The sequence below is a fragment of the Morone saxatilis genome, unplaced genomic scaffold (assembly GCF_004916995.1).
Source record: "Morone saxatilis isolate NCDOM2014 unplaced genomic scaffold, NCSU_SB_2.0 Contig24, whole genome shotgun sequence".
Classification (NCBI taxonomy): Eukaryota; Metazoa; Chordata; class Actinopteri; family Moronidae; genus Morone; species Morone saxatilis.
In genome coordinates this window covers 22,425,724-22,452,108 of record NW_023339807.1, presented here as the reverse complement: position 1 = coordinate 22,452,108, position 26,385 = coordinate 22,425,724, and the positions used below count along the sequence as shown (strand labels likewise).

Here is a 26,385-nt window from a genome sequence, read left to right as displayed (position 1 = left end):
TTAACAGTAGCTACAGTAAACTGTAGAAAACTGTAAAAGGGGCTGTGCATGACAAAGATGAGCAGACGAAGGACTGAGAGTGTGAGTGAGAGACAGGAAGCCCACTCAGAAATGAATCTACATTTCCTGCCACGATTAATCTGTCAGCATGAGCAGATTATCCTTCTCAGAACACAGGAGTGTGACATGTGCATGGGATGGAGGATTATATTTGTGGAACTGAGGAAGAGAGAAGAAATACATGTTCTGAGAAGCTGAAGATGTTCACAAGTTACACACAGACATTCAGGAATTCGTCAAAATCTGCCCTATTGCGTGTGAAATATCAGTTTCCTTGCAAGACTCAAGGGAAATTGAGTAGAAACGACACTGACAGATGACAGCGGTAAAGAGGTTGGGCCACAAATGTGAGCCTATATCTTTAAACTGTCAGATAAGAGTGTAAAGCATGAGCAGTGGCCATCATTTGACTATCTTTGATGGAAGGTCAGAATGCATCGCTCTGTGTTATCCCAGAATTTAACTCAAACAAATTATATTTATCTTGGAGTTCTGCAGCAATTTTCCAAGCAAAGAAAACAATAAATTATGAAGAATCTGTCAGTGTTTGTAACATTGTTTCTAAATGTTTAAATGTCAGAAAGCAAGTGGGAAAAGCTTATTTCCATCTCCTATTCATTCTCATTTTATTTTTAATCATTTCTAAATAAATTAGTGCCAAAAAAAAGATTAAAGAGTAAAATGATCTCAGAGTCTTGTTGAAATGTAACATCATTCATGTAATTTCCTCTTTCCCTTTCTCTCTCTGTCCTCATCCTTTAGTGATGGAAGTCTGTCCACCAAACAGATTGTTTTCCTGCAGAGACCCATCTTGGGCCGAAAGAGAAAGGAATCAAAGGTACACGACCTCACATTCCTCTCTGTATTTCTTGGCTAATGTGGGGTCTCCCACCAGCCGTTCTGTAACCGGCTCACCATATATCCAAGGCCAACCATCACCTTCTGCCACCTCCAACTCCACAGCTTTTTTTGTTTTAAGTAGCCAAACACACACAGCGCTGGACAAATGTGAACAAACTCCTCTCTGTTTGAGATATCAGGAATTCTTCAGCAACAGACAAATGTGTTGTTTGGGGAAGCAGGGTTGGTAATGCTTTCTTGGTGACCCTGAATAGTGGTGATAACCTCTAAAGCTAACCTTTGTCCGCAATGGAATGAATCCATGTTGATGCTTTCTGTGACCCGAATTTAAACTGCCATCACAACAACAAATTTAATAGGCCCTAAGACTCAGGGAATTGCTAGCGTTAACAAGATTTTCTTGTCTGTTTCTTCGCAGTTCATCTCAGTTCTCGCTTTATCCCCATAGTGTGTATAACCGTGCAGAAGTTGCTCAAGTAATTGAGGACATATTGCATTAAATTTTTGCCTGTTTGTTTGGTCAGACTGCAGGCCTTGAGGCCACCAATAACTCCCCTCAAAATGGCCTCAATTTCCTTCTCGGCATCAGTGAGACTCATTTGAATTAGCTCGTTATCCCAGCCCAATATTAGATCCACTGTGATCCATTCTTAATTAAGTCTGTGTGTACTGCTTTGTGCCCAAAAGCATATTTAAAGAGTTACAATGCATTCCACTAACATGCTAATGTGAACTTTGAATGTTTCAGAAATTGATCTTCAAGCCCCGGAGCAAGTCCAACAAGAACTGCATCAAAGACACAGCAAAGAACAACAAGAAGAAGAAAAAAACTAAAATGGAGAAGGACACAGAGGATCCAAAGATTCTTGATGACAAAGAAAAGGTTGAGAAAGAGGAAGAGAAAAGTAGGGATGAAAGGGTGAATGCCACCGATGTAGAGTCAGCAAGAGAAAGTGAGACATCCAAAGAAAGGGAGGTGGGATGTGAGGAAGATAGAAAGATCGATGACGGGATCGAAATCAGCATAGAGACTGTTGAAAAGAAAGATGGAGGAGCGGCGACAAAAGACAAACGAGCAGAAAATAGCAAAGAAGAAGAGGGAGAAGAAAAAATAGCACTGGATGGAGCGGGATCAAAAGAGAATGGAGAGCCTTTCGAAAATGGCGAGGTCCAAGAGGTGACGGAAATCGTTGCAACTGTCGAAACACAGAGCAAGACCAAAGAGAAGAAGGATGAGTGCGTAGCAAAAGTTGAAGCTGTGATCGAAAACGGGGTTGCGACGGATGAGGAAAAAGACAAGGACGAAGAGGACGCGATCAAACGCAAGACAGAAGAGCCAGCAGGCGTAGAGATCAATGCCAAGGAGATCGTGGCAGATTCACTGGCCACACCGACTAATCAAAACCCAGAGGAGACTCAAGAGTAGCCCCAAGTAGTATAAGTCAAGGTTTTTCCCTGCCCTACCTCTCAAATTCCCCATCTTAAGAACTGATTCACAGTGTTGTCCCTGATCCAAATTAAAGGGGCTTCAATCCCCATCGCTGCAACATTCTCCAAACCTACCATCATTCATAAACAAGTCCCCCACAACCTGCCACAGTATAGACACAGAACAATTTCATGTAACTGCAGACATCAGCCCTACTGTATAACCACACATACTGAATGTATATATCCAAAACAGGAGATTTTGGTGCAGGATAGTCAATGTGGAGACACTGGAATAATTGGATGAGGGGGTTTGAATGTTGAATGATGCAATGATCAAATTAACTGCATTCTTCTTTTACTTGTGAAGAATGATGACGAATGATGAACAGTTTAGAGGACTGGTCACACCAGAATGTAAAACAACACCATTTAAAAAAATATCAAAGGAGGTATAATCAGTTTCTTTCTTTCTCTTTCTTATAAGTTTGACACACAAATTTGCACCACTAACCAATCGATTAATAGAAACCAATTTTGACAGTGTTAAACTTTGAAGCAATGGTGACTCTGACAGTCAAAATGGAGGAAGCTATCGTATCTTGTTAGCTGTGTTGCACCAAACCACTTTTACCTCCTCCTATTAAACTCCTCTGTCAGAGTATTAACTGCTCCACAAAAGAGGCAGCCTCTGCAGACATTTATGAAACAAGGGTCAATGCTACAAATACTTCTTTTGAATAAACTGTGTGAACTTATTGTCCCGTTGGCGACTGAGATAACTAGCCAATGCTCAGACTCTTTATTGAATGAAATGGTGTATAAACCATAATTTAAGAGTGGAGTGAACAGGACAGTACTGAAAAAATAAAACCTAGGAAACTATTGAGACTGACTAACACTTGTGTGTTAGTGGTTAGCTTACAAGATACATTAGTCTACCAAATATCCCTGCAAATAGTCCCTCCCTCACCAAGCCTCTAGAATTACAAATTTCTCAAAGGTACGGAAATAAATTGCGCTGCCACTTTCTGGTGTGACCAGGCCTTTTCTTTCTTTTTTTGACGTCAACTTTTAATGTGTCTAATTAGGGTTTATTAGATACTGAAAGGATAACAGTTTTTTTTATAATAATGGATAGAAGAAAGTTCTCTATCTACCCAGTTATAGCACCTGTTACAAGGTGTACTTTCACCTGAGAGTTGAGCTCTTTTCAGTTTGTGAAGGGAGCTCCAAAATCCAAAAGGCAGAATCTTGACAGGACAAAGGCCTTCTTCATCCACACGACTGACAATATAAAGGCAGGTATGCTCAGAAAAGCATATTACGTGATCACAGACTGTATCACCATTTCTTGTTCCTTCGTTCTGTGCACCATAGAAAGTTCTGATGTGGAGGGAACATGGAGAAGAACACTGGTAGAGGTGAAGGGAAAGACGTTTGTTGCGACAGGCAATCCAAAGTAGGGTGAAGAGATAATTGTTTACGCTGAGCTCTAAGCCGTCAAGTGCTTCAAAGAGAGCCAATAATCACTCTTTGGTGTGGTGTGCTAAGCTCACCTTGCATACAGAATGTTCCATATTCAAAGCCAAGTCAGATAAGGATGTGAAATTCAGCTGAATGTTTGCAGCTTGAGGGCAGAACTCATATTTAGATGCACCTAGTTAGCTTTTACATACAGGAGTGAGGATTTATTTCCACGCAAAGCTGCATTTTTAATTAAATTTCCAGTCAATGGCCACAAACAAAAGCTCTTGTCAGTGCGGAAACAAGGTTAAGCTGTGTGGTCAGGACCGAGCATTGTTGTTTACTGAGACCAAGACTGAAGATTGAGAAGGAGAAATTGAGACAAAGAAAAAGGTTGAGAGCGAAAGAGAAAGACCACAGAGCATAAGAGAGTCAAATAAAATAAATGAATTGGCTCATTTAAAGTAACGGCCGTTTGCGTCCCACATTCCCCACTGAGATTTCCTTCATTATTTTACCTCCAGCTCTTTAAGCACCTCTTACCAGACATCATTTCTGACAATAAGCAAGTCATAATGTGCTGTTTCACGGCATCAAGTAGCTTTCCATTTTAAAAGGGGGGTGGGGGTGAGGGAGAAGTGGAGGGAGGAAGGTGGCAATGTTCACGGTGTAGAGCTCTCATTAGCTCACTAATGGATTTTGTCAGTGGGGTATCTGTCAGGAATCATGCATTTATAATGGGGGTCACTTATTGGGGGGGGGGTATTGACAGCAAAACACCTCAACATGTCAAGCAAATAGCCTTCAGATTTACTGGTGATGTCATAGGGAATCATTTGCACTGAGGAGGAAGAGTTTGCATTAAAAATGTTAAATTTAGCAAGGAAATTACACACACTTCATCATAAAATATGTCAGAAAACGTATTTATTAAAATGTTCACATTTGGTTAATCAAGAACTTAAACTACCTGCTGTCCTGCTTTAGACAGACTATAATTTGTCATAATTTGGATCTTTTGTTTTATGAGAATAGATGATACCTTGGTCAAGAGAAATGTCTCCTTTTTGGAGATGAAACTCTTCAATTACACACAAGTAAGATCGATTATGATGAATAAGTGCTCTCCTTAATGAATCCACCCGCCGCTGAGATTTTTTAAAATGTAAAATGGCAAGTGTTTTTGTGTAGAGTAGAATATAAAAACTGTGACCAGCTTAGCCTTATTACTATACTGTAAATGGCCCACAATCTGCTTTTAGAAACGTCTTTTAGAGGCACAATGGTGATTTAAGTGTTATATGTTTGTTATAGTCAAACAGGAAAGTTTTGCTACAGTCAGTGTTGGTATTTTGAAGCTGTTGTTCCCTGTTTTATTACTGGAATTCAGAGTGATGGGATAAAAGATTTGAAGTGTTTGTCTATATGAAGGTAATATGTTTTGGATTTATTTTTAACATGTTTCGATTTTTTATTATTGTGAATGTTCTGTTTTTGAGTCAAGAGATTTGATGGTGACTTTGCGTTGCCTCTGCTGTTCCGCTAAAGCTTGCTAAAATGTATTTCTGACTGACGCTTTGAGCTACCTCCCGAGGGCTGTTGTTGGTTTTAAACCGAGGGGTCACAGCGTATGTGACCCCCTGAAACATATGCTCCTTGTCCTCTCGCCCTCCACTATGACAGAGCCCAGACCTGTGAACGTGAGGTCATCGCTAATGGCAGACAAGGTCAAGGATCATATTTGAGTCTGAATGGATTTTCCACAGCTGTACACAGGAGTTTGCACGAGCACATGACTAATAACCACTATATTGAATTAAGATATGAAGTCATATCATAATATTCTCTGTGGTATTTTCTTTTTCTTTTTTTTTTCTACTTCATACAGCTGCTTTTAGCTTTCGGCTGTTTGAGCTTTAATAAGCACTTATTGTATTCAAGAGATATTTTGTGCTGCCTCTTGCATCAGAGCTGCTGAGGAGCAAATGAGACTCAGCTGTCACTTTCACACATTTGTCAGAATGTGACGAATATAAAGTATGAAAGGCAATACCAAATGAAGCCTTTTGATAGCTGACGAGATCATTATAAATATATGAAATTTCCCTACTGAATGAATCCTGGTCAGCTTAGTTTTCATCAGATTTAATCAATTTCTTCATTTTCTCTAGCATCAAGATAAATGTTTTAACTGTCATCTATCTGTTTATGAATATGAATTTATTTTAGTATTCCTGCCTTTCTCCTTTTTCCCCCATTTTTTTAAAATCTGAAACTGTGACATTTATTCCCCTCTGACATCCTGTGAAAACAGACAGGTCATATTCCACTTTATCTAGAAGAGCAGAGTTTGGAAAATCAGTTAAGTGCCGAGATGATCTCATGTGACTGTTTTTTGACTCCCACTACATTCCAGTTGGAGATCCACAAACATGGATGATCGTAACCTTGACACAAGTTACAACCGGTAACCCTGTGTCCGCCCGTCCTACCTGAGGCCATGGCCTTCAGGGCCCCATCTCTCCCTGATAAGGGCTGATTGGTTGCAGTGCAGTCTAACCTCTGACATGAGTACACTCCAGGGGACTGTGGGTAATTGTGATATTTTTTTTTCTTAGTATTACAAAAAAGAAAAACACATAGAGGGAGAAAAAAAGCGAGGCAGGATTTGACGCTTCATCAGTTAAATGATGCTGAACCATGTTAACTTAGCCGTCCGTGAAAAGAAGGAGACCTTTGACTAATGTTAGACTTAAATATACATTTGCAGCCTTCTACCCGTTTGTGTAAAAAAAAAGGGTAATATACAGTTTCCTGTCTTATATCAGCATAATTGTCTCTGAGCCTCAATAGTGGCGCTGGTGCAATCGTTCTTGGTAATGCTGTAAAAAATAAATAAAAATGTAATGGTTCATTTCCTGTGTGCTACTATGATGTGAAATGGGCAGAGTAGAAATGACAGAACATGATACAATAGGATGCCGTCATTTTTTTCCTGTGTTGTCACTTTAGCTTGCTCACAGCCTCTGGAAAATGTATTCTTAGGTTTTTGTCTCTGATGTTAGTTTTTTATCACCTCGGCTGCCATCTTGAATGTTGAATATCTTTGATCATGTGCTGATGTCACTTGCATAGCAGTGTTTGCTATCGAGGAAGAAAAAGTATTCTTTATCTTTGCTATCCTGAGTATGTCCACATTCCTATTGTTCATGACATCTGTACAATTTGTATATTATAAAATGATTTATATTTAATGTGTACATGTATCCTTGCTTCTTTTGTGTCGAAGGAAATAAGGTGTCTGTTGTTTGTTAAGGCAGCTGCTATTAAAAGTAACTTAGATGCTGGAGCGCAAAAAGCTTTTCCAGGAATTACGGAGCAGCGCTAGATTTGACTGCTGAACTTATTAATGCTGTTTAACTTTTCCAGTTGATTCATACATCCTGCAATCAAGGGGGTAGACAACTCAAAGGGATTGCGTAGAATTTACTGGCATGTAGCAGTGCAGTTGCAAATTGCAACTCCCTTACTTTACCCTCCGTTTCCAAGCATGAAGGAGAGACAATGCGAGAAACGTGAAAAGCCCTATCTTAAGCCAACGTCTGCTCTGACCGTTCTGGGCTATAACATGGTGGTTCAACATGTTGGACTCCATGGAAAGCAACCTGCAGAGTCTATAAACAGAAACGGCTGATTCTAAGGTAACAAAACATAACAATTCTTATTTCAAGTGATTAAACACTGATGAAAACATATATTATATTCCATTTCTGCAAATAGAGCTTCCTAAATGTTACACACTGGACCTTTATGTTGAGTCAAAGACAAGTCCAAGTATGAGAGTCAAGATCAAGTCCAAAACAGAAGAGTGTCCATTTCAATTTATTCATACTGTCACGTACATTGTCTTACTATTGTTCACAAGACGTATCACATAGACAACTGTAATATACTTTTAATCACTGAGTAGTACAATGCTTTGGATGTATAAAGGTTTGAAACGTTGGTTTGAACATAAATTAGCTTAAACATTTAATTATTGGGTAAAATTATAACAAAAAGAAAAGAAAAAAGAAAAAATAATAATTATATTAGAAACAAAATACAGCAGTCTAGCAGAGAACATAAATCTTGCTATCTTTCCTCACATTTGTGCATACAACCTTTAAAATGAAGATGCTTGGTTACATAGCAAAGTCACACTAAAATAAGCATTACCTGCAGTTGTAAATTACATTTATATTTATTTACCGTCTATTTTGCAGCCTTTCCAGTTTTGTGACATACACACAAGACAGAGCTAGTCTAAGACAGAAAAAAACCCTCTGAAGATCAGATTTGTGTTCAACAGCCTTACCTGCAACCTTGAGAATGAGCAGACACAATGGTTAGTGCTCATGTTATCTCTGTGTCATTAACCAGCAGAAACGAGTTCATACTGCTCTGCACAAGGACACCCCATGCTGCCCTTGGAGAAATACAGAAAGTAACTGAAAGATGAAATTACAACTTCAGTCCACTGAACACAGTGAAAATACAAAAAGAAGCAGAATGCAGCAGGGATATAAGACTTATAGACACAAATCACTTATTTTCTCTAAGAGAGGAGAAGTTGTTTTTTTAAATCTGCTCCATCTGGTTATTACCGTCATTACTGTGGAAACGTTGGAATAGATCAGCTTTATAGTTATTACACTCTAACACCACAACAAGATCATTCATTTCGCCCTTACATCAAAACAATGCCATTCAGCCCCAAAACTGTCCCTCTTGCATCAATATTTCACATAAAAACCAAGGCCGGCACTCATCATAATAACCCTACGGTGCTTATGAAGAGAACTATATTTACAGTTGAGAAAACACAGCCAGTGTGATCTATCATGAGCGAGGAGCCCAGGGGAGCGTATAAGGTCATTAAGAGGAGGGCTTTGCTTTCAACCAAACCCACAAACACCATATTCATTCAGTTCACTGCAGGAAGCGTTAATGGCTCTTGAGGCAGATTGGGGACTTTTGGCGAGCCACTAAGCTGGTCAGAAACACATTGAGCCTGTGGTTTTCATATTAAACTTATGACCCGGGGCGTTACATCCTTGAGGTTCCACCGTAGGACCCAGAGGTAATGCTACACAACAAATTGCTGAGGGCAGCATGTTTTAAATAATGAAGTTTCTTTTTGTGAGTCGAAAAAATGTTGTTTTCATGATTGAAAATAGCATTCAGGGCGGGGTTAACGTTTATTCAGTGCAGGTTTGTGGCCTTTGTGCCCAGAGGGCTTCTGAGGTTCACTAAGAGGTGCAGGTGCGTGGCTATGCCAGGTGTTTAATGTTGAATTCATTGATCCAGAATTCATTACACCCACATAATCAGTCTAAAATGTTTATATTGGAGGTGTTGTGTCATAAAAGTCATTGTTTCTGGTGAGATTAAAGTGCTGCTTGACGCATCACTGCCATCTATTGGCTGTTGAAGGCCTCATGTGCTGCAAAATAGACCTCAAAATAAACAAGACCCCTGTTATTTCTGGAATCATTATGAGTATTTCATCAACAGAATATGAATTGCCAACATCTGTAATACCTAATCTCTAATTTATCAAAACAAAAGGCAAACATTAGTATGTTTGAGCTTCTCCACTGCGACAGTTTGCAGCTTTTCTCAATTTCATGTCATCATAAAATAATCCAGGTATAAAATAATATCCACCTTATATTGCCTTTTATACTCCTTAAAGTGGCACTACACCTATTTTACACATAGTGTAATGGTCAGTTTATATGTGAAATGGAGTATGAAACCAGCTGTATAATGTTTTCAGTGGCTCTGACACAATAACTCAGGTTTTAGACTGAGATTAAACAACCTGTGTTAACTGGGGGCATACAGTTTGAAAGATGGAGCATTAAACAGGCAGGGAAGAGTTGCATTATGGGAAATGTAGGATCCAGCATTTCTGAAGCTAAACAAATATAAAAGTAAGGATATCTTACCTCTTTTTCTATTGCATGTCCCCAATTTAATGGAACTGCAATACATTTTTAAGTGGAATAAGATAATTAAAAATCATCTCTTCCCACTCTGACAGCATCCCATATTTAATGTATCAGCTTTTTCCAACTCTTCATTGAGGCAAAATGTTGTTTACACTGAGTTAAATATTTAAACCCAAGACTCCATGTTTATTATGTGTGCATGACTGAATCAAGTGGAGATATTCTAGCGGCCTTGAAGCATAATTTCCCTTAAATTCTGCCTGATATGTCTAGTATCTTTGGAAACTTCCAGATTTAAAGTTACGTTTTGTGGGTTTCATTTAAGTTTGGCTGTTACAAAAATAATCTATTTAAAGATGACACCTCTGGCTCCCAGATCTTCAATAAGCATGTATCCATACTTTTTAGACAAAAACTAATGATGGATGGTTGTGTTTTACATCATTAACTTGAAATGAGCTCACTCCTCATGCTGATATTATATCTGTTTTTCCAAGCAGACCAACAAGTGCACTTGAGCATCTAACGCCAACTTTGAACTTAGATATGAGGTCAGCATGAGTGTATTAATTACCATAACAGATAGGCACACTATAACTGTGTGTTAAGGACTATAATCACTTTGCCTTGACTTGCAAAATCTTCTGAAAACCATTACCGCAGCGTTTGATAACGTCCTCAAGTTCCCTCCCCAGTCCTCCGCACACACTCTGTGTTAGCAGATTAACTACTCACCGATTAATTAACACAATTACCTCTGTGTGTGCCAATCGTTGTCTTATCAACCTTTGTCAGGCCTTAAACTGTAAATTAATTAATATCCCCTCTCTTGTCATTTCTTAATTACCTCAATTCCAGGAGGAATTCTGGGAAATTCCTGTGTCAGCAGCAGCTCTATTTGTGTGCTCACGCTTATTTTGACTTTGCTGGGAGCTTATTGGTTCACTAGACAGGATATGAAAACAGGCTGCTCTCATGCGGATGAGAGGTGATGAGGGGATGACATGATATAAAAAGTGGCTCTTCAGACGAGGACTTGTTTTGAAGCGGTGCTCCTTAATCTTTCTGTTTTTCCTGCTGAAGGTGACACTCAACTTTGTTTAGACAGCTGGAGGTTTTGACAAATAACCGTCAGTTTATTGTAGACTGCTCTAAACTTTGATCTGAAAAAGGAAGCAACTGACACTATACACATCAATACCTTCAGGTTCTGGAAAATCATTAAAGAGACAGCAGCAATTCAAATGAGACTTTTTATTATTTGTCATCCTTGAGTTCAGGTCATTGGAGACGAACTGCATCAGGTCGGCTTCGTGTTCACCTCACCTCACCTTTTACTGTCAATAAAAACGTCAAACACAATATCATAAACAACAATGAATGGTTTTCACAGAACTATATACAGAATATATTACATTTGACATTAGAAATATTTCATACGGTCTTTCTGCAAACCTTCAAATGTTAAAAAATAGATCCAAACCATAGATAGATATTCAGCTTTTGAAGCCAAAATGGACAAGATATGATTGAAAGCCCCCAAACAGCTAAATGGACCTTGGGGTGACATTTTTGTGTCAACTGTTGTTTCCAAGGTCAAAACATTATCAGGTGCAGTTTTCTCTGTCTAGCTTCCACCCCTGGGGACAGAGGTACCACACAATAATATACAAAAAAACAAACACACTACCACACTCATTTATTAGTATTTTCGTTTTATATTCAGAGAGTGGGACGCTAACTAAAACTGTTGCAATATGATTTCTGTGTTCATAAGGACTCATTGTGGCTCAAAAAACAGCAGATTTATAGGCTGCAGTCCAACCTGTAGTACCTTTTCTTTGATCTGAACCAGATTAAAATAAAAATCTTTCCTTTGTTGTTGTTTTTAATTTGGTTTATTTAGATTCAAACACCCCAATAACAAAGGCTTGAAACCAAAAATATGAAAGTACTTTGGTTATTGGACAGTGATTTATTAATCTGTCATCCCCTAGAGGTTAAAGATGCAGTGCGCAAACAAATCTAATTCCCGTCTATGTAACTGTGATTACACATTGCAGACTTGTTTGCGTTCTCTGAAATAATTGACCCTGTAGTGTTAATCAGTTGTGAGCATACAGTATGGTATGGCTTAAAATGAAGTGTCACGACAAGACCAGAACATTTCCAAACCTGAGGAACAGCTGGTGGTTAAGTTCCTCAAGGAGTCAGACCTCCATCTTCATCGTCTGGGAACATCTCATGTCATCATCAAAAGCTCTCAAGTTAATGAGATATCTTCAGGCACAGCCACTCAATTAACTCTGAATTTGAAAACACTAAAAACACCACTTCTGATTTGTTTTTAGCTACAAACACATTTTCCATTGCCTCATGTTATTCACTTAAGATAGCTACACTCACAGGGGGCAGTTGTCTGCAGAACAAGTACTTCTATTTACACTTGAGAACATTTTGTTGATAATTCATCTGTATTTTTACTTATGTTAGATTTTGAATGTAGGACTAGTTGAGTATGTTTGTACTGATGTGCTTACGTTGACTTTAAAACCTGATGTTTAGTGTTAGTTTAACTGAAACCAATTGCCTTAAACCTTTTAACTCAAACTATTTGAGCATGAAAGATAATTAAATAGAATTAACTCAGATATTTATTGTTATAGTAAATTAAGTTAATTTGTAGCAATTGCATTCAGGTAATTGAAGTTACACTCATATGCAGCATTTCTCCAAACTTATTTAAAATGTGTTAACAGAATTTATCTGAATAAAGTAACTTAAATGCTTCTTTATAGAAATTTTTTTTATGTGATTAACATGAAATCTTTACACTTCGATGGATCATTAAGAATTATTTGGATGCATAATTGGCATATAATGATTACTAAACTGAAATAAAAACAAAGCCTTACTGACCGTGGTCAGTGAGGCTCAGGTTTTTGTAATAACATAAAGTCAACTTCAAGAAAATGAGTCGATGGAACAAAAGAAATAAATTGCCAAATACTTAATATCCTGCAAAACTTGAATTGCAGTCAAAATAGGATTTTTGGAGGATTACCATGTTATTTCATGTTAACTTACTTATTTTATTAAGATGTGTTCTCAGGTTTCACAGTATTTCTTCCACCATTATCTGTAACCATACCACACTTTTATTCTTGAAAGGACAAAGGGTTAGGTTTTCTTGCATCTTGCTGCATGTTAAGGTTAGGGTAAAAGTTACTGTTTTTAGTGGCAGTATACATCCAACACATACTATGTGTTCACATATTCCTGTCTGGAATAAGATTGTTCTCATAAACCAAAATAAAGCCATCCAGAGAAAACAGTCTGTACTTTCTGTGGATGTATCATTAACCAGTCAGCTATTTCGGGGCTTTGGTTTCCACTATATAAACCTTTATCTTACCTGCTGAGACTTGGCACAGCAATGAAAGCGCACATCATTGAGGCTGGAGTCATCGAGGCCATACTGGTATTCCTCCATCTTGGTCTCAATGCCGCAGATTCCTCCATCAAGACACTCCTGGCTCCAATAGCCGTACTCTCCCCAGTCCATGCCGGGGCCCTCCAGCGTCGGGTTGCTGCTGCAGCGGAACTTGATGTTGTTCATGGCCGTGTCGTCACCGAACAGACCCTGATGGGGCTCCACACGAATCTGGAAAGAGGTGAGCACACCACTGGGGCAGTACTGTGGGCTGGACCAGTCACCGAAGCTGGACAGGAGAGAAGGAAATAGTGAAGGAAAAAAAAAATTAAAATCAGGAAAAGATCCAAGATGGGGGCTGGAAACACTGGAGGGACGTCAAGACATTTCAACATCTGAACACCTAATTTGCAATCCTGGCAGAAGCAGTGCTTTCATTTCCCCTCTGAACATGATGGGAAACTGCCGGTCTCCAGCTTCCTGCTGCTTTCAAAGTACCTACTTTATTTATCTAATTCTTATTTAACCTTTATAGTACAGCCAGGTTAGTCCCGCTGAGAGAAAAGATCTCTTTCACAAGATCGAACTGGCCATAGCAACAAACAGCTGCATATTTAAAGATATCAATCAAACCATTTCAGCTTAAGTGGCAGACATGCTCAAAAAGGTTACAAGGAAAGTATTTTTACTGATATGCTGATATTACTGTCCAACATTAGAACACATTAGGGCGGATCTGGAGGGGTGGCACCTGTCACCGCTAAAAAACGCCCCAGTTCTGTGTTAAATGCTGTCAAATTTAACACATTAATTTACACTTATAATTTAATGAGTGTTATGGCCACAGTTATAGTCTTAATGCCACTTCTTAAAGTCTCCATGCCCCTGTCCCTAACAGTTTGTGCACTTTAAAATAAAACTTTCTTGTAGAAGAAACAAACCACAAGGAGGTGTGGAAGAACAGCTGACCTAATGTTCAAGCAGTAATATCAGATATCATACATTATGGGCTATAGACAATCTGGACCAAAATCTATTTGTTAACAACACAACAGCAGATTTGATGATTAAAAATGAAGTGAATACATCGCAGCCTTTTCAAGCAAGTAGGAGAAACTATGGTGGCCTCGAAACTTGCAAAATCGCACAGACCCTATCTAGAGCCAGGTTTGTCTGTTCTGGGCTACTGTAGAAACATGCCGGTTCAACATGGTGGCCTCTGTGGAAGACTACCTGCTCCCTCTGTAGATAAAGCGGCTCATTCTAAGGTAACAAAAACACAACAATTCTTATTTTCAGGTGTTTATACACTAACTGTAACAAACGTATTAATATTATACTCCAGTTCTGCCGATAACTCCTCCTAAATGTTACACACTGGACCTTTAATTGTTGATTAGACAGTGACAAACCCATGAGCATTCATTAAGGGGTTCCCAACATTCATAACTTCTTTTTTTACCAAAACGAAAGGACAACCTGTTAGTTGGGGATCCATTAAATGCATATAGATTAATTAATTTTACTAACCAATAAATAAAGCCATTGATTACAACTTCTAATCCCTTTTAAAAGTGTGCCTTATTAAACAGTGGTACCATTGCGGGCTACTTACTAGCCGGTGTGGGATTCGATCGAGTACAGGAAGCTTCGGTTGCCGTCTTTGGCACAAATGAGGCGGATGCCGTTCAGGGCAGTGTCATCAGCCCCATACTGGTTAGACTCCACCTGAGGAAACAAAAAACAGATGTCAGTTCCCACACACAGTTCCCAGAAGCAGCTCTGGTCAAACAAGCTTCTTATCTTCATGTTATCTTATTCAGATGAAACAACTAAATGTATGGCTGTTTCACCAGAAAATGTATAGCAAATTCATATCAGGTTAAAGAATAGATTGTTATGTTATGGTTTGTGGTCTATGCAGAGAAGTGAGGGTTATATCTGAAACAAAAAGAGGCATTTTAGCTGTGACCAGCAGCTCTATAGCTTATTCTGTCCTTTCACTCTAGGAGGCTGAATTTTGGCATATAGGTCAAGTGTTTGTGTGTGTGTGTTGTGTGTTGTGTGTTGTGTGTGTGTATGAATGCATGGATGCATGCACATATGTGGTCGCAGCTGCGAATTCGCGCTTGGTCTATTTCATCTCAGTTACTGAGAATTGTTATTCAAATGCTGTTTTCTCAAGTCTTTGTAAACCACCTTAGAAGAATATGTTTGCATTTTTAGGTTTGCAACTATACTCTCATGCCCATTTTATTTGTACATTGAAACGTTTTTGTTTACTGTAATTGTTCCACCTTTCCATATTGGCTGTGAATTGATCTGAATTGTGTCTCCCATCTCACTGAAGTCTCTTTAGCAAAGGAGTATGGAGAGAAGAGGAACAACTACAGCAACCAAAAACGGTTTCATGCACATATGGACAAACATGTTGGCTTGAAATTAGATTAGATTTAATTTTCCAACCCTTTTCAATTAAACCGTAAAAGGAAAGGCAAACTCTCAAATTCAATGCACTTATTTCAACTTGAGAACAACAGTTCTTATTATCTGTATCTTCTGCTTCTTAGCTTATCTTTAGGATAAGAACAACAGCCAGTTTTATCAATAAACAATAAAACAATAAACAATAAGGCAATCAACTTGAGGCCAGTGGAAGGCGCATCACATGTCCACATTATCAAGAAAACAAGCACAAATTAGACACCAAAAGAAAAGTGATAACATTCAAAAAACAAACCACCATACATACAAGCCAGATAAATAATTGATTCAATTGCTTCCAAGCTTACAAGTCACTATGTGACAGATATTTACAGTATCAAAAATGATGAGGCAAAGTCTCAGTTAGCCTCAAGTTGATTGCCTTGGTTTGCAACACCTGCCTTGGTTATTATGCTGGTCAGATGATGAGTTTTTGTTCTCATCCTGAAGAAGGCTGTTTGCTCAAACGGTGACCTTAACAAGTAGTATTGGACTTTTTTTGTTTTTGGATGTCTGCCTGTTGTGTGTGTTTTCCCTCAGTTTTTTTATAATTAAATGTAGATTGTGATTCATCTGATCACCAAATATTTAAAAAATATTTTTCTTTGCCTTGCCAGAGTAAATTTATATTAATTAGAGTATCTGTAATTCGGGAAAGAGTCAGTGCCTTTACCCTGATACTGAAGCCAACAGCAAAGAACTGGTCAGGACACATCTCAGGCCAGGTCCAGTTTCCAAACTGCTCCCCGTTGTTCACAGTAAGCATAGATTTGTAGTGTCTTGTGCTAAAGGCAGCACCGGCTCGCTGCAAAAAGGTTTTCTCCTCACATAACCCTCCGGACAGCACAGCAAGCAGGGCCACAACGGTGAACAGACTTGCCATATTGACAGCAGTGAGTCAGTGTTTCACTCTGAAATGCCAACTGACAAGTACCGGGGGTTCAGGCTCAAAGCTCTTATAGCTTCACAGTCAATTCCAAAATAGACCACTCGTATCAGGATGGATCATTTACAGAGTCAGAGAGCGGTGTGGGAATGAACAGCTGGTGTTGGAAAAGGAAATGTTTTTTTCTCCATGACGTTCAGAGACAAATAATCTCTGCTATGCTTCTAATAATTCATTCATCTTGGACATTACAACATGCTGTGAATCAAATTTTTGGGAATTTAACATTTCAGCAGCAAATAGAAAATCCACGGGTCTGTGCTACCTTTACAAATGTAATCCACAGGATATGGTTCAGCAGCAGCATCTTAGTTATGAAGTCTTGTAATCGATTGTTGCAAGGATTGCTGTTGTCCAAGATTAATAAGATTCAGACGTGTGGTGCCAGTAAATAAGAGATTAGAAGAAAAGGTGTAAACTGTTTATTTTGTCTCGCCTGGATATGCTCAGACATCACACCATATCACAGTTGTCTGATAAAAACTAAAAAAAAGCCCAGTTTTACTGAAATAAGAAAAACAGCCTCATAATCTAGGTGTCACTGATACAGCTTTTTATTCATACACCCAACTTCCCACACTCATATTTTTAGACATGAACCTGAAAATAATACAAATTCTCTGACGATATTTACACATTTAGGACAATAACTAGGTAGGATGGTAGCATTTCTAGACACATCCCTAACACACTGGATACATCTGAATGTATATTTTTGCATCTTCCAATATACATAACTGTACATGTATAATTTATTTATCATCATACAACATATATAGTATACTATACTAGACTTACACTATCTTTAAACCTGTAATGACTCAATTTCTGGCCAAAAAGCTGTAAAAAAGTTGATTACTGATGAATGTTAGTCCAATATTCACTCTCATTTTAGCTCTGTTTTGGTCTCCACTAAAGGGACAAACACTGGCTCTAGATGGGGGTCTTTGTGTTTTTTGTGCATTTCCCCGCCACTGTAGTTGGGTGGAGCGACGTGAGTTGCAACTACGCCGCTAAATGCCACAACTCTTACACACCCTAAAAGTAGCATTAGCATTACACTATACTTAAGTTTAAGTTTATAATTAAAGATTCTATTTTTATTTTATTTTATTTTATTTATAGACAAATAGATCCAGCATACACATATGTGACATGTCATGTAAAGATGATGAGTCTTATTTCAAGGTGAGAGACTTGTGTTAAGTGACAGGTCGGACACCTTCATCTTACAAAAACATCATAACAAAAAGTTGGAACAATTTATAGCACTTTTTTAGGGATAATACCTCAGTTGAGTCCTTGCTTGACAAAAATGATAAAAGAAAAAAAGGGAGAAAAAGGAATTCTGCCATGTCAGGGAGCCAGTTGTCATCTTCTCCTCCCACTGTAGGTCAGTCACGGCAGCCAGCATATTGCGAGGGACTATTTTCTTATTACCAGCTTTAATACTTTATAATGTAACCTAATCCACGCATTCAGCTGAGCTTTATTATGTTTTATTCATCTTAACACCAAGACTACCTTCTGTTAAAACCTCTATAATTCTGAAAGATGACATGGGGATGTTTGTCCTTGCTGCCTAATGGACTGAAGTCAAACCTGAAATATGAAAAGAAAGTGTTATAAAACCTGATGACCTGTTATATTTCGTAACTTAACTACATCAATTTTCACAGTCTGGTCTCTTTCACCATCTCTGACTAAACAATGAACACTGCACATAAGAAAAGTGAGTGGTTTCATAATACGCACACTGACGTCAACAAACCTCTGTTTCCACCAATAGTAAACTGCTCTAACAGCTGCTGCTGTGAAGCTGACAAAGAAGGAGATGATCCCCACTGCATTCTTCAGGTATTTAGCATCCCAAAGGTGTTTAAGTGAGGGAAACAATGACAGTGACATTTTAATTTGCTCACAGATCCTATAGTAGATCAGAGTACTTACTTATTCAATACCCTCCTAGGCCAGGAATAAAATGTTATAAGGTGACATGAAGATCAAGTTGGCACCGTCTGAAATCAAGCTTTGGGGAAAAACACTTTTAGCCTAATAATACCATAATATTCCCTAATTTCCCTATACACACACAATAGATGGAATTACTTTTAATTAAGATATAAAGCAAATGTTTCTTATCATGGACACTCTGGCCCACTTTTTAATTGTTTGCTAGGAAACACAACGTTTTCTTGAACATTAAAATTGTGCATTACAAAACTGTGGGAAGGAAGAAGATAAGGTGTCCTTCGAATGTGCCAGGAAATTCCTCTATAATTGTATTTTACATCAGATGAAGCTTTTGGAAAAACTCAGACTGAGTATGTAACGATTCTGGCTGTAGATATTTGGCTCATGCAGCAGATAAGGTTAACTGAGCTTGTATTTCGGCAACAAGCAGTCAATCAACAACAGGTAAAGAATTCAGAAAGGCAAGCAGGCAGGAAAATACCATGTAGGAAACAGGCATGCAGCTGCAGCAGCTGGAACTCTATGGCTATAGGGGCACAGTAGACCAACTGGTAGGGAGTAGGTGCTGGATGGCTAGTATAGGGAGAAATGAGGGAATGAGGAGCAGGTGAACAGGTGGGTGTGGAGGTCAGATGATGTAGAAATATGGGAACATGCAAGGGACAACTGCCGGACTGGGAGAAAACTGTAGGTTTTGAAAGTCATGGGCCTCTGAGAAGTGAGAATGTCTTAGGCTGAGGCTGAGGGGAGGAACAGAGAGACCTCAGACTACTTTGCCATCCACCACCTCCTCATCACAGCCATTATGCTGCATTCATGTCATATCAGAGCAATCATAATTACATGTTACCAACTTCAACTTCATGTCAAAAGTGAACTTTTTTGAAAGCTCTGATATATCCGACTGGGAGCTTAATAATACAGAAGAACCTGAAAACAAAGCAAACATGGATGCCTAACGTCAGCCAAAGTCCATCATTCAGTATAATTAAACCCTAATTTATTGGATATATATTGTAATTTTGTCAATGCACAGTATTTTTAACCCTCACACAACCAACTCTGTAATCATACAACCTTCCTGAGTTGTCAGATGACGCGAATGCTCGTTAACATGGCAATCATTTCCATCTCTGCCATCCATCCCATAAGGCATGAACACGGCATTATCTTCAGACTTTTTCAGGAGATTTAATCAATGCAGTTTGATCTTCCACTGGCTCCTCTACACCCCCAGAGTCTAGAGGGCGGTCCATGTACTAACTTGTCTTAGACATGCGAAGTGTTATTCATTTGCTATTAAGTAAAAAAAGACACATATGGTAACTAAGTTATGACATTTGTAAATGTCTAAATATCAACACTATTTGTTTGTTTATTCGCTTCTGGACTAACCCCTACCCCAGTCCACCTCCAGGCCCTCTTTCATGCTGCTGTGGTCCACCCTGCAGCTCACCCTTTCCCCTTTGCTGGGTGTGAACAGGTAAGAGTGAAGCTGGAAGCTCTGGTCCCCGTCGGCCAGGATATGTGTTGACGACACCCCATCTCTCAGCCTGCTCACCCTCATATCCTGAGGAAACAAACCCATAACACTGCACTCAAGCATGGACTGCTTCCTGTAGTCAGCTAGCTTAGTCTGATGGACTCTGATAGTCGGAGGCACTGGAGTGTCGACATGATTAGACCACAAAATTAGCTAAATGACCGGTTGGACGTAGAGCCTGCTTCCAGGCAGAGTGCAGAGGAGAGAGTCATGGGCTAAACGGTTTTCTTCTAGCCCTTTAATTAAAGAGTAGGGAGAGAACAATTGTTTTCCTTTTCCAGTGACGTAAATTAAACCAATGAAGTGGCATAGGCTTTTAATATCTTGCTTCAAAATTTCCTTTTTCAAAGGTACAAGTAATAAAAAAACATAGCTTTCCTATCCAAAGTGCTCCTTCTGAATAATCTTGCAAAAAGTCTCCACTTGACCTTTTCTTTCTTTTATTCTCCAAGTCTGACTGTTATAATGGGCTGCATACTTCATGCCAGTTTCTCAAAAGCCAACATACATGGTGGAAAGCTTCAGGTTAAATATGTTTTTTACAAAGAAGCCCACGTTGTCATGATGTTGTCACCATACACACAGTCATATATCATCTGATATACATAGCCACCTGTAACAGACAGGACATCAGGTAGTACTGACAGCTATGACAATATAATCACTCATTTGATTTACTGCTCATTTGCTGAACAAAATCAGCCTATTTGTTCTATTTCATGGCTTTATTGATGGCAATGTATGTCTACCACTTGGGCGAGATTGCAGCAATATGTTAAGTCAGAATAATTCCTAATGACTTGCAGTTAAACAAAAGATGTGTAATCTATTATATAGTATGAAATAGTACATAAAAGCTGGAATACAATAGGAATACATGAAGACACCTACCTGCTGGTGTAGTGCAAAGTGAAACAGCAGAGACTGAGTTTGTATGGAATATAAAGTCCAATCATCTCTTAAACACTGAAAACTACAACACAAAGTTCATCACTCGCTGCATGCAAAAGCCTACAGACTCATTCAAGCTCCGTAAAACCTCAAAAACTAAACTGCATCCTGCTTTCTCGTAAAGTAAATGACAATATAAATGTTTATGCAAGGGCAGTGCTGAGATGAACAAGTCTTTCAGGTTTTGTCATAGCGGGGGTTTTGTTGTCATGCTCAAAATTATTTAATAGGAGAAAGTTCTGTACACCACAATTACTTGTAAATTAGCGACACAGAAATGTGGTTAGTCTAGTTGTGCTCTTCCATTGCAATGCCATGCTTATTATTAGGGTGCCACTTGTATACTAATTGGTCATTCAGCATTTGTTCTCTCTGCTCTATCATTTGAGCACAATTGCAGTCTTAATCTTACTTATAGTCCAAGGTATGAATTATTTCTTCACCGCTGATTATATACTTTTATACAAAATCAAAGCTGCAATATTTTCAGTATTTGAGATCTCAGATTCATCCCTCAGAGGCTGCACACGCTTCCATATTAAAATGTGGCAGCTATCTTATCAATCACTGTGAAAATAATTAGATTCAGGCACGAGCCAAATAAACCCAGCAGAGAACAGAGGCCGTTTGGAGCGCCGCCATTCTGTGCCAGTATTAAAACACAAGCAAGCAGACATGACAAACATTTACTGATCATTTGTGTCAGGCAGTCACTGCAGGACCAGCAATCTGCCCAAAAGCTGAGTCGATGCTGGGATAATTGATGGTGACTTTGTGAGCGTGCCAGTGATCATACGGCTGCTGTGATGAAGGGTTAATAAACACACGAGCATGAATGGGAGTTGCTCTCTTTAATTTTAATGTGTTTTTGCATGTACTTTAACATGCAGTGCAACAAACAGGAACAGACATTTTCAATTTCCCACCATGAGCTTTGCATGACAAACACAATAAGCTACAAACTTGATGCTGTGCTGCAATATGGCATAAACATGGTTTAAAGCCTAAAGTCTTATATTAGAAAAATAAATACATTCTGGAAGAAAATGTGTTAAACTATCTGTGTCATGAGTCAACAATATCAACACTTTTGAAGTCCACTGCATACATTTCAGGATAATCTAGAAATAGTAATTAGAGGCTAAACTAAGGATCTCGCTGCCTCTTAAAGGAATAGTTTCACATTTTGGGAAATTTTCTCTCTGGCAGAGAATTAGATGGCAAGAATTGATACCACTCTCATATCTGTCTGTAAAATATAAGGCAGACTAAAACTGAATCTGTACCTTTAAAGCCCACAAATTAACTTGTTATATCTCTTTAATCCAAAAAAAAACTGAAGCATAAAACAATACACAGATTATTTATTTCTAATTATTGAGCTTTAGAGGTGCTGGTAGGCAGATTTTGTTACTGTTGGACAGAGCAAGGCTAGCATTTCCCCCCAGTTTTCAGTCTTTATGCTAAGCTAAAATAACAATTTCCTGACTATTCACAGTACAGACAAGAGAGTATTATTAACCTTCTCATCTAACTCTCTGCCAAAAAAGCAAAACACATATTTTCCAAAACATCAAACTATTGCTTTTACATGCTTTTTAGCTGAGGTGTAGATGCAGTGTTGTTGCAGAAATGGAAAAAACACAGACAACATAAAAAATTGCAGGAGTAAAACATAAAGAAAAATAAAACTATGATGGGGACAAAAAGAAATCTCACTCTATCTCCCTCCCAGAGGAAAAGCACAAGGGAAAAAAGATAAAGAAAGATCACACATCTGACATCGAAATTCAGGTGTTTGTCTTGGTGCCTGATACGCCTGGCAGGACTTGTTGGCTTTCATGATGAACCAGTCCTGTGACAACTCCAATCAGCCCCAGGATCACACCACAAACACACACTGCTGTCTCTACAACCTGTTGGTCTGTATGTACCTCAACCTCTGTGGAAAAATACACACACACACACACACACACACACATAGTTTCCCTGATGTGAACTTTTGAAAGCTGATGCCACTTTTAACTAAAGTTACCTATTGCCAACATTTTGTGCCAATAATATCCTGCCAAATATCACTTACTGATGTTTAATATTACTACATTACTATCTATCACCTGAATCTCTAAAGTCATATTTTCTACTACATATGCACAATTCATCAGAAGCTGAAGCTGCTGTTAGAGTAGTACTGAGTCTGGCTGACCCCTACTCGGGTCCACCAGCTGATGATGTGTTGGGGACCCCGAGTTCTATCTCCTGTTTGGGGTAGATCATGGAGGTGGGACTGACTGACAAAGACAGATAAAGTTACACAAAGGGCCAAATGTATGTCGACATTGCAACAGTGCACCCAAATGTATAAACATCTCATTCTATAAATAGAGGCATTAATATGCTGCTGTTGTTGCCTCCCCACTACACACTCAAAACATTTCTTATTGGTCCTCACACAAAATTGTCTGAAACAACATTGTATGCTTGTGCATTAAGATTTGCTCATTTGACATTAACCAAATCATAAAAAAACAGCTTCAGACAAAGGTATGTGAACAGGGGACATTTTTAAAAGCCTCCATAGTGCCAAAAAACATCTCAGGGAGATGGAAAGGAAAATGGCAATGGAAAGAAAACACATTTACTAGTATCTTAAACCTTTAATAACTTGATAGTGATGTTGATAGTGAACTTAACGAACAGGTGCTTATTTGCGTATCCAGCTGTTACGGAGCAGTAGCATTCATTTGACAAATGTAAGTCCAATATTTACTCTCTTTTTAGCTCCGTGTTTGGTCTCTACCAAGTCCTGAGGGAAATATCTGGCTCTTTAGCTGCTAAATGCTCCACTACCTTCACCAGCTAGCTGCTAACTGCTGATGTCTGGTGATGGGCAGGCAGTGAACAGTAGGTTTTTAAAGCTTTATTGTTAAAAACAGCTGCATGCTGTGGCCGAAAACAATGCTATGAGAGCCAGAACAGTGAAGTTGCAGCCAGACAGCTAAACAATGAGCTTTAACTCACTATAAAGCTTCATAAACCCAGGGGGAACTGCAAGGAAGGTTCATTACTATGAGCAACCCCTTTCACATTGTCACATTATTTTCATATTGTCAGTTGATACATTATTATTGAACTATATTAGCCACTAAGTGTTTCTGAAAGAGGTCCAACCTATCAAATAACAGATTACTTTAATCATCCAAGAACAAAAACATTTTTTAGATTTCTGTGGCATGGCAAGTTTAAAATAAATTAAAATGATACATGCAAAGTGATACAAGATTGAAAGATAAGTTTACTGTAATTGATTCCTAAACCAGGGGAAGATAGATACACATATCAGTATATGGAACGCACATTAATTAATGGAAACTCCCCAGCGCAGGGCTGCACAATAAACAGCGACAGACGCTTTAACCTGCACTGACAATACATGCATGATTATACACCCAGAGAGGTTAATTGCAGCTCACAGGGACAGTCCCCGCTGGTACCTGTTCTTCTCTAAAGAATACACACCAGAGCACTCCTCTCATTAACTTGTGTTAAACAACACAGCTTACTGTTCCTCTCATTACACCATAGTAGTTTCACTGACTCGTTCTTGGGATTCGGCTATAATCTAGTCTGAGTTTTGGAATGATGAACCCAGCAGCATGACTCTTGGCCATTTACTGGTGTTAAATTGTGTTCTTGTCATTTAACAGCTTTTACCAACTTCTCACATGGTTTCATTTAAATAACAGTTTTAGGCCTAAAAAGCCAAATTATCCCTTTTTTTTTTGTCCAAAATCTGAATATGAATTTGTGAGCCTCAGAGGGGACATAATTCTGCATTAAGAGTACTTTCAGTTCTGACACTTAATGCACTTTTTTTTTTAGAGTAAATTGACTTGTAATAAAGTATTTTTACATTGATGTACTTTTACTGAAGTAAAAGATTTGAAAACTTCTAGGTGACAGGGTCAACATACAGAGCAGCTGATTATCATCACATTCAATATTATACTGGCCGTCAAAGCAAGTGTTTGCCTGCAAAAATTAAAACCATATTACATCAATAGTTCCCAACCTGATGTACTATGTGTTGCCAAAGCTTAATTTGTCCAAGAAGAAGCCTATTAGGTCTGTATGATGGTTAAAAATTATTATTTTTTAAATACATAATACAGACAGAGGGAAATAATCTTCTCAAAATCCATCCAAATCACTCATTTTACACAAAGTTCTTGCAGTTCACTATTTGGGTTAATGTACAATTTTGAAGATAATATGAAATATCCATAAAATATGTCACTCAGGTTGGGAACTACTGTATTACATGACATAATGGTGTTTGCAATTGGCAGTCAAGTTGTTCAAAGTTGTTTTTGTAAGCAAATCTGGTGTCTATGCTGTGGAGAATTAACACTGGACATCATCCAAGCTGCTACTAAAATGTGGCTGTTCCTGGCTCCATCAGCCACCCTGGCAGGTAACCAGACACGATGATTTGTATTGTAAAAAATGTAGCTGTGCTGCATAATACAGTCGGTGACAGAAAGTGTCTTTTATAATCTGGTTATAGTACATAGCTGATCAAAATGTGATGGTGTGTCCTGAATGACCAAAGCATTAATCCATTTTTTTCAAGGTATACTGCATCCTCAGTGAAGTAATAACTTACTTTTCTGCTGTTTCTTTATTTTAATCTGCTTTTTCCATATCTGCAAACTAAAAATTGTAATGCCTCCTAACAATCATTAATAATGTAATTTTACATAACTTACCTTGAAGAAATAAACCAGCAGCACTGGGAACAGATTAATCGCCGTGCTGCGTTTGAGGTCCAACAAACACCAAACTGAGCAGCTTGTCCCCTTCCCAAATATCAAACTGACACTGTTGGATTCATATGCTGAGATGACTTCCTTACAACACAAACCAATCAGTGCTTGTAACTCAGTGACAACAATGTTTCCACCTTGAAAAACACTGGAGGAAGATGTAACTCAAATTCTAACATGAGTAGCTGCTGCCACCTGGTGGATGATAAACACAATATGCACACCTGACACATCTTTGTTTAAATACAAAGTTTACAGCAATTATCTTTTGTTTTTAAAGGTACGGGATGTCTTATTAATCACTGTCCTATCATACTTCAGTATATTGGAATTTTATATTAATTTGTACAGTAATAGAGTACTTACAAGAACAAAAATTAGGTCATCCCATTAATATTCCATTAAAGCTTGTGTTT

General features: G+C 38.4%; 2 protein-coding genes across 3 annotated transcripts in view; one reads left to right on the top strand and one right to left on the bottom strand.

Annotated features, from left to right (window-relative positions):
- Positions 1–7,074, top strand: part of LOC118336213 (raftlin-like) — a 99,995-nt gene extending 92,921 nt beyond the window's left edge. For both annotated transcript variants that reach the window (XM_035672814.1, XM_035672813.1), the window contains exons 9-10: positions 823–898; positions 1,670–7,074. In XM_035672814.1, coding sequence (XP_035528707.1) covers positions 823–898; positions 1,670–2,347 — 754 coding nt within the window. In that variant the 3' untranslated portion in view covers positions 2,348–7,074. The remainder of the gene's footprint in view (positions 1–822; positions 899–1,669) is intronic.
- Positions 7,075–11,051: 3,977 nt separating this feature from the next.
- On the bottom strand, positions 11,052–16,660 carry LOC118336237 (vitelline membrane outer layer protein 1 homolog). The gene is made up of 4 exons (XM_035672839.1): positions 16,403–16,660; positions 14,861–14,973; positions 13,228–13,534; positions 11,052–11,149 (listed from the first exon to the last, which is right to left on the bottom strand). Exons 1-4 carry the CDS (start codon positions 16,610–16,612, stop codon positions 11,147–11,149), a joined length of 633 nt encoding a protein of 210 aa, XP_035528732.1. The 5' UTR covers positions 16,613–16,660; the 3' UTR covers positions 11,052–11,146.
- Between the last annotated feature and the right edge of the window lie 9,725 nt (positions 16,661–26,385).

Coding starts and splice junctions, on each gene's coding strand:
- LOC118336237 (XM_035672839.1), bottom strand. CDS start 16,612: ATGGCAAGTCTGTTCACCGTTGTGGCCCTGCTTGCTGTGCTGTCCGGA. Junction 14,974..16,402: donor CTGTTGGCTTCAGTATCAGG/GTAAAGGCACTG, acceptor TTGTTTCCTCAG/GTGGAGTCTAACCAGTATGG. Junction 13,535..14,860: donor ATCGAATCCCACACCGGCTA/GTAAGTAGCCCG, acceptor TCTCCTGTCCAG/CTTCGGTGACTGGTCCAGCC.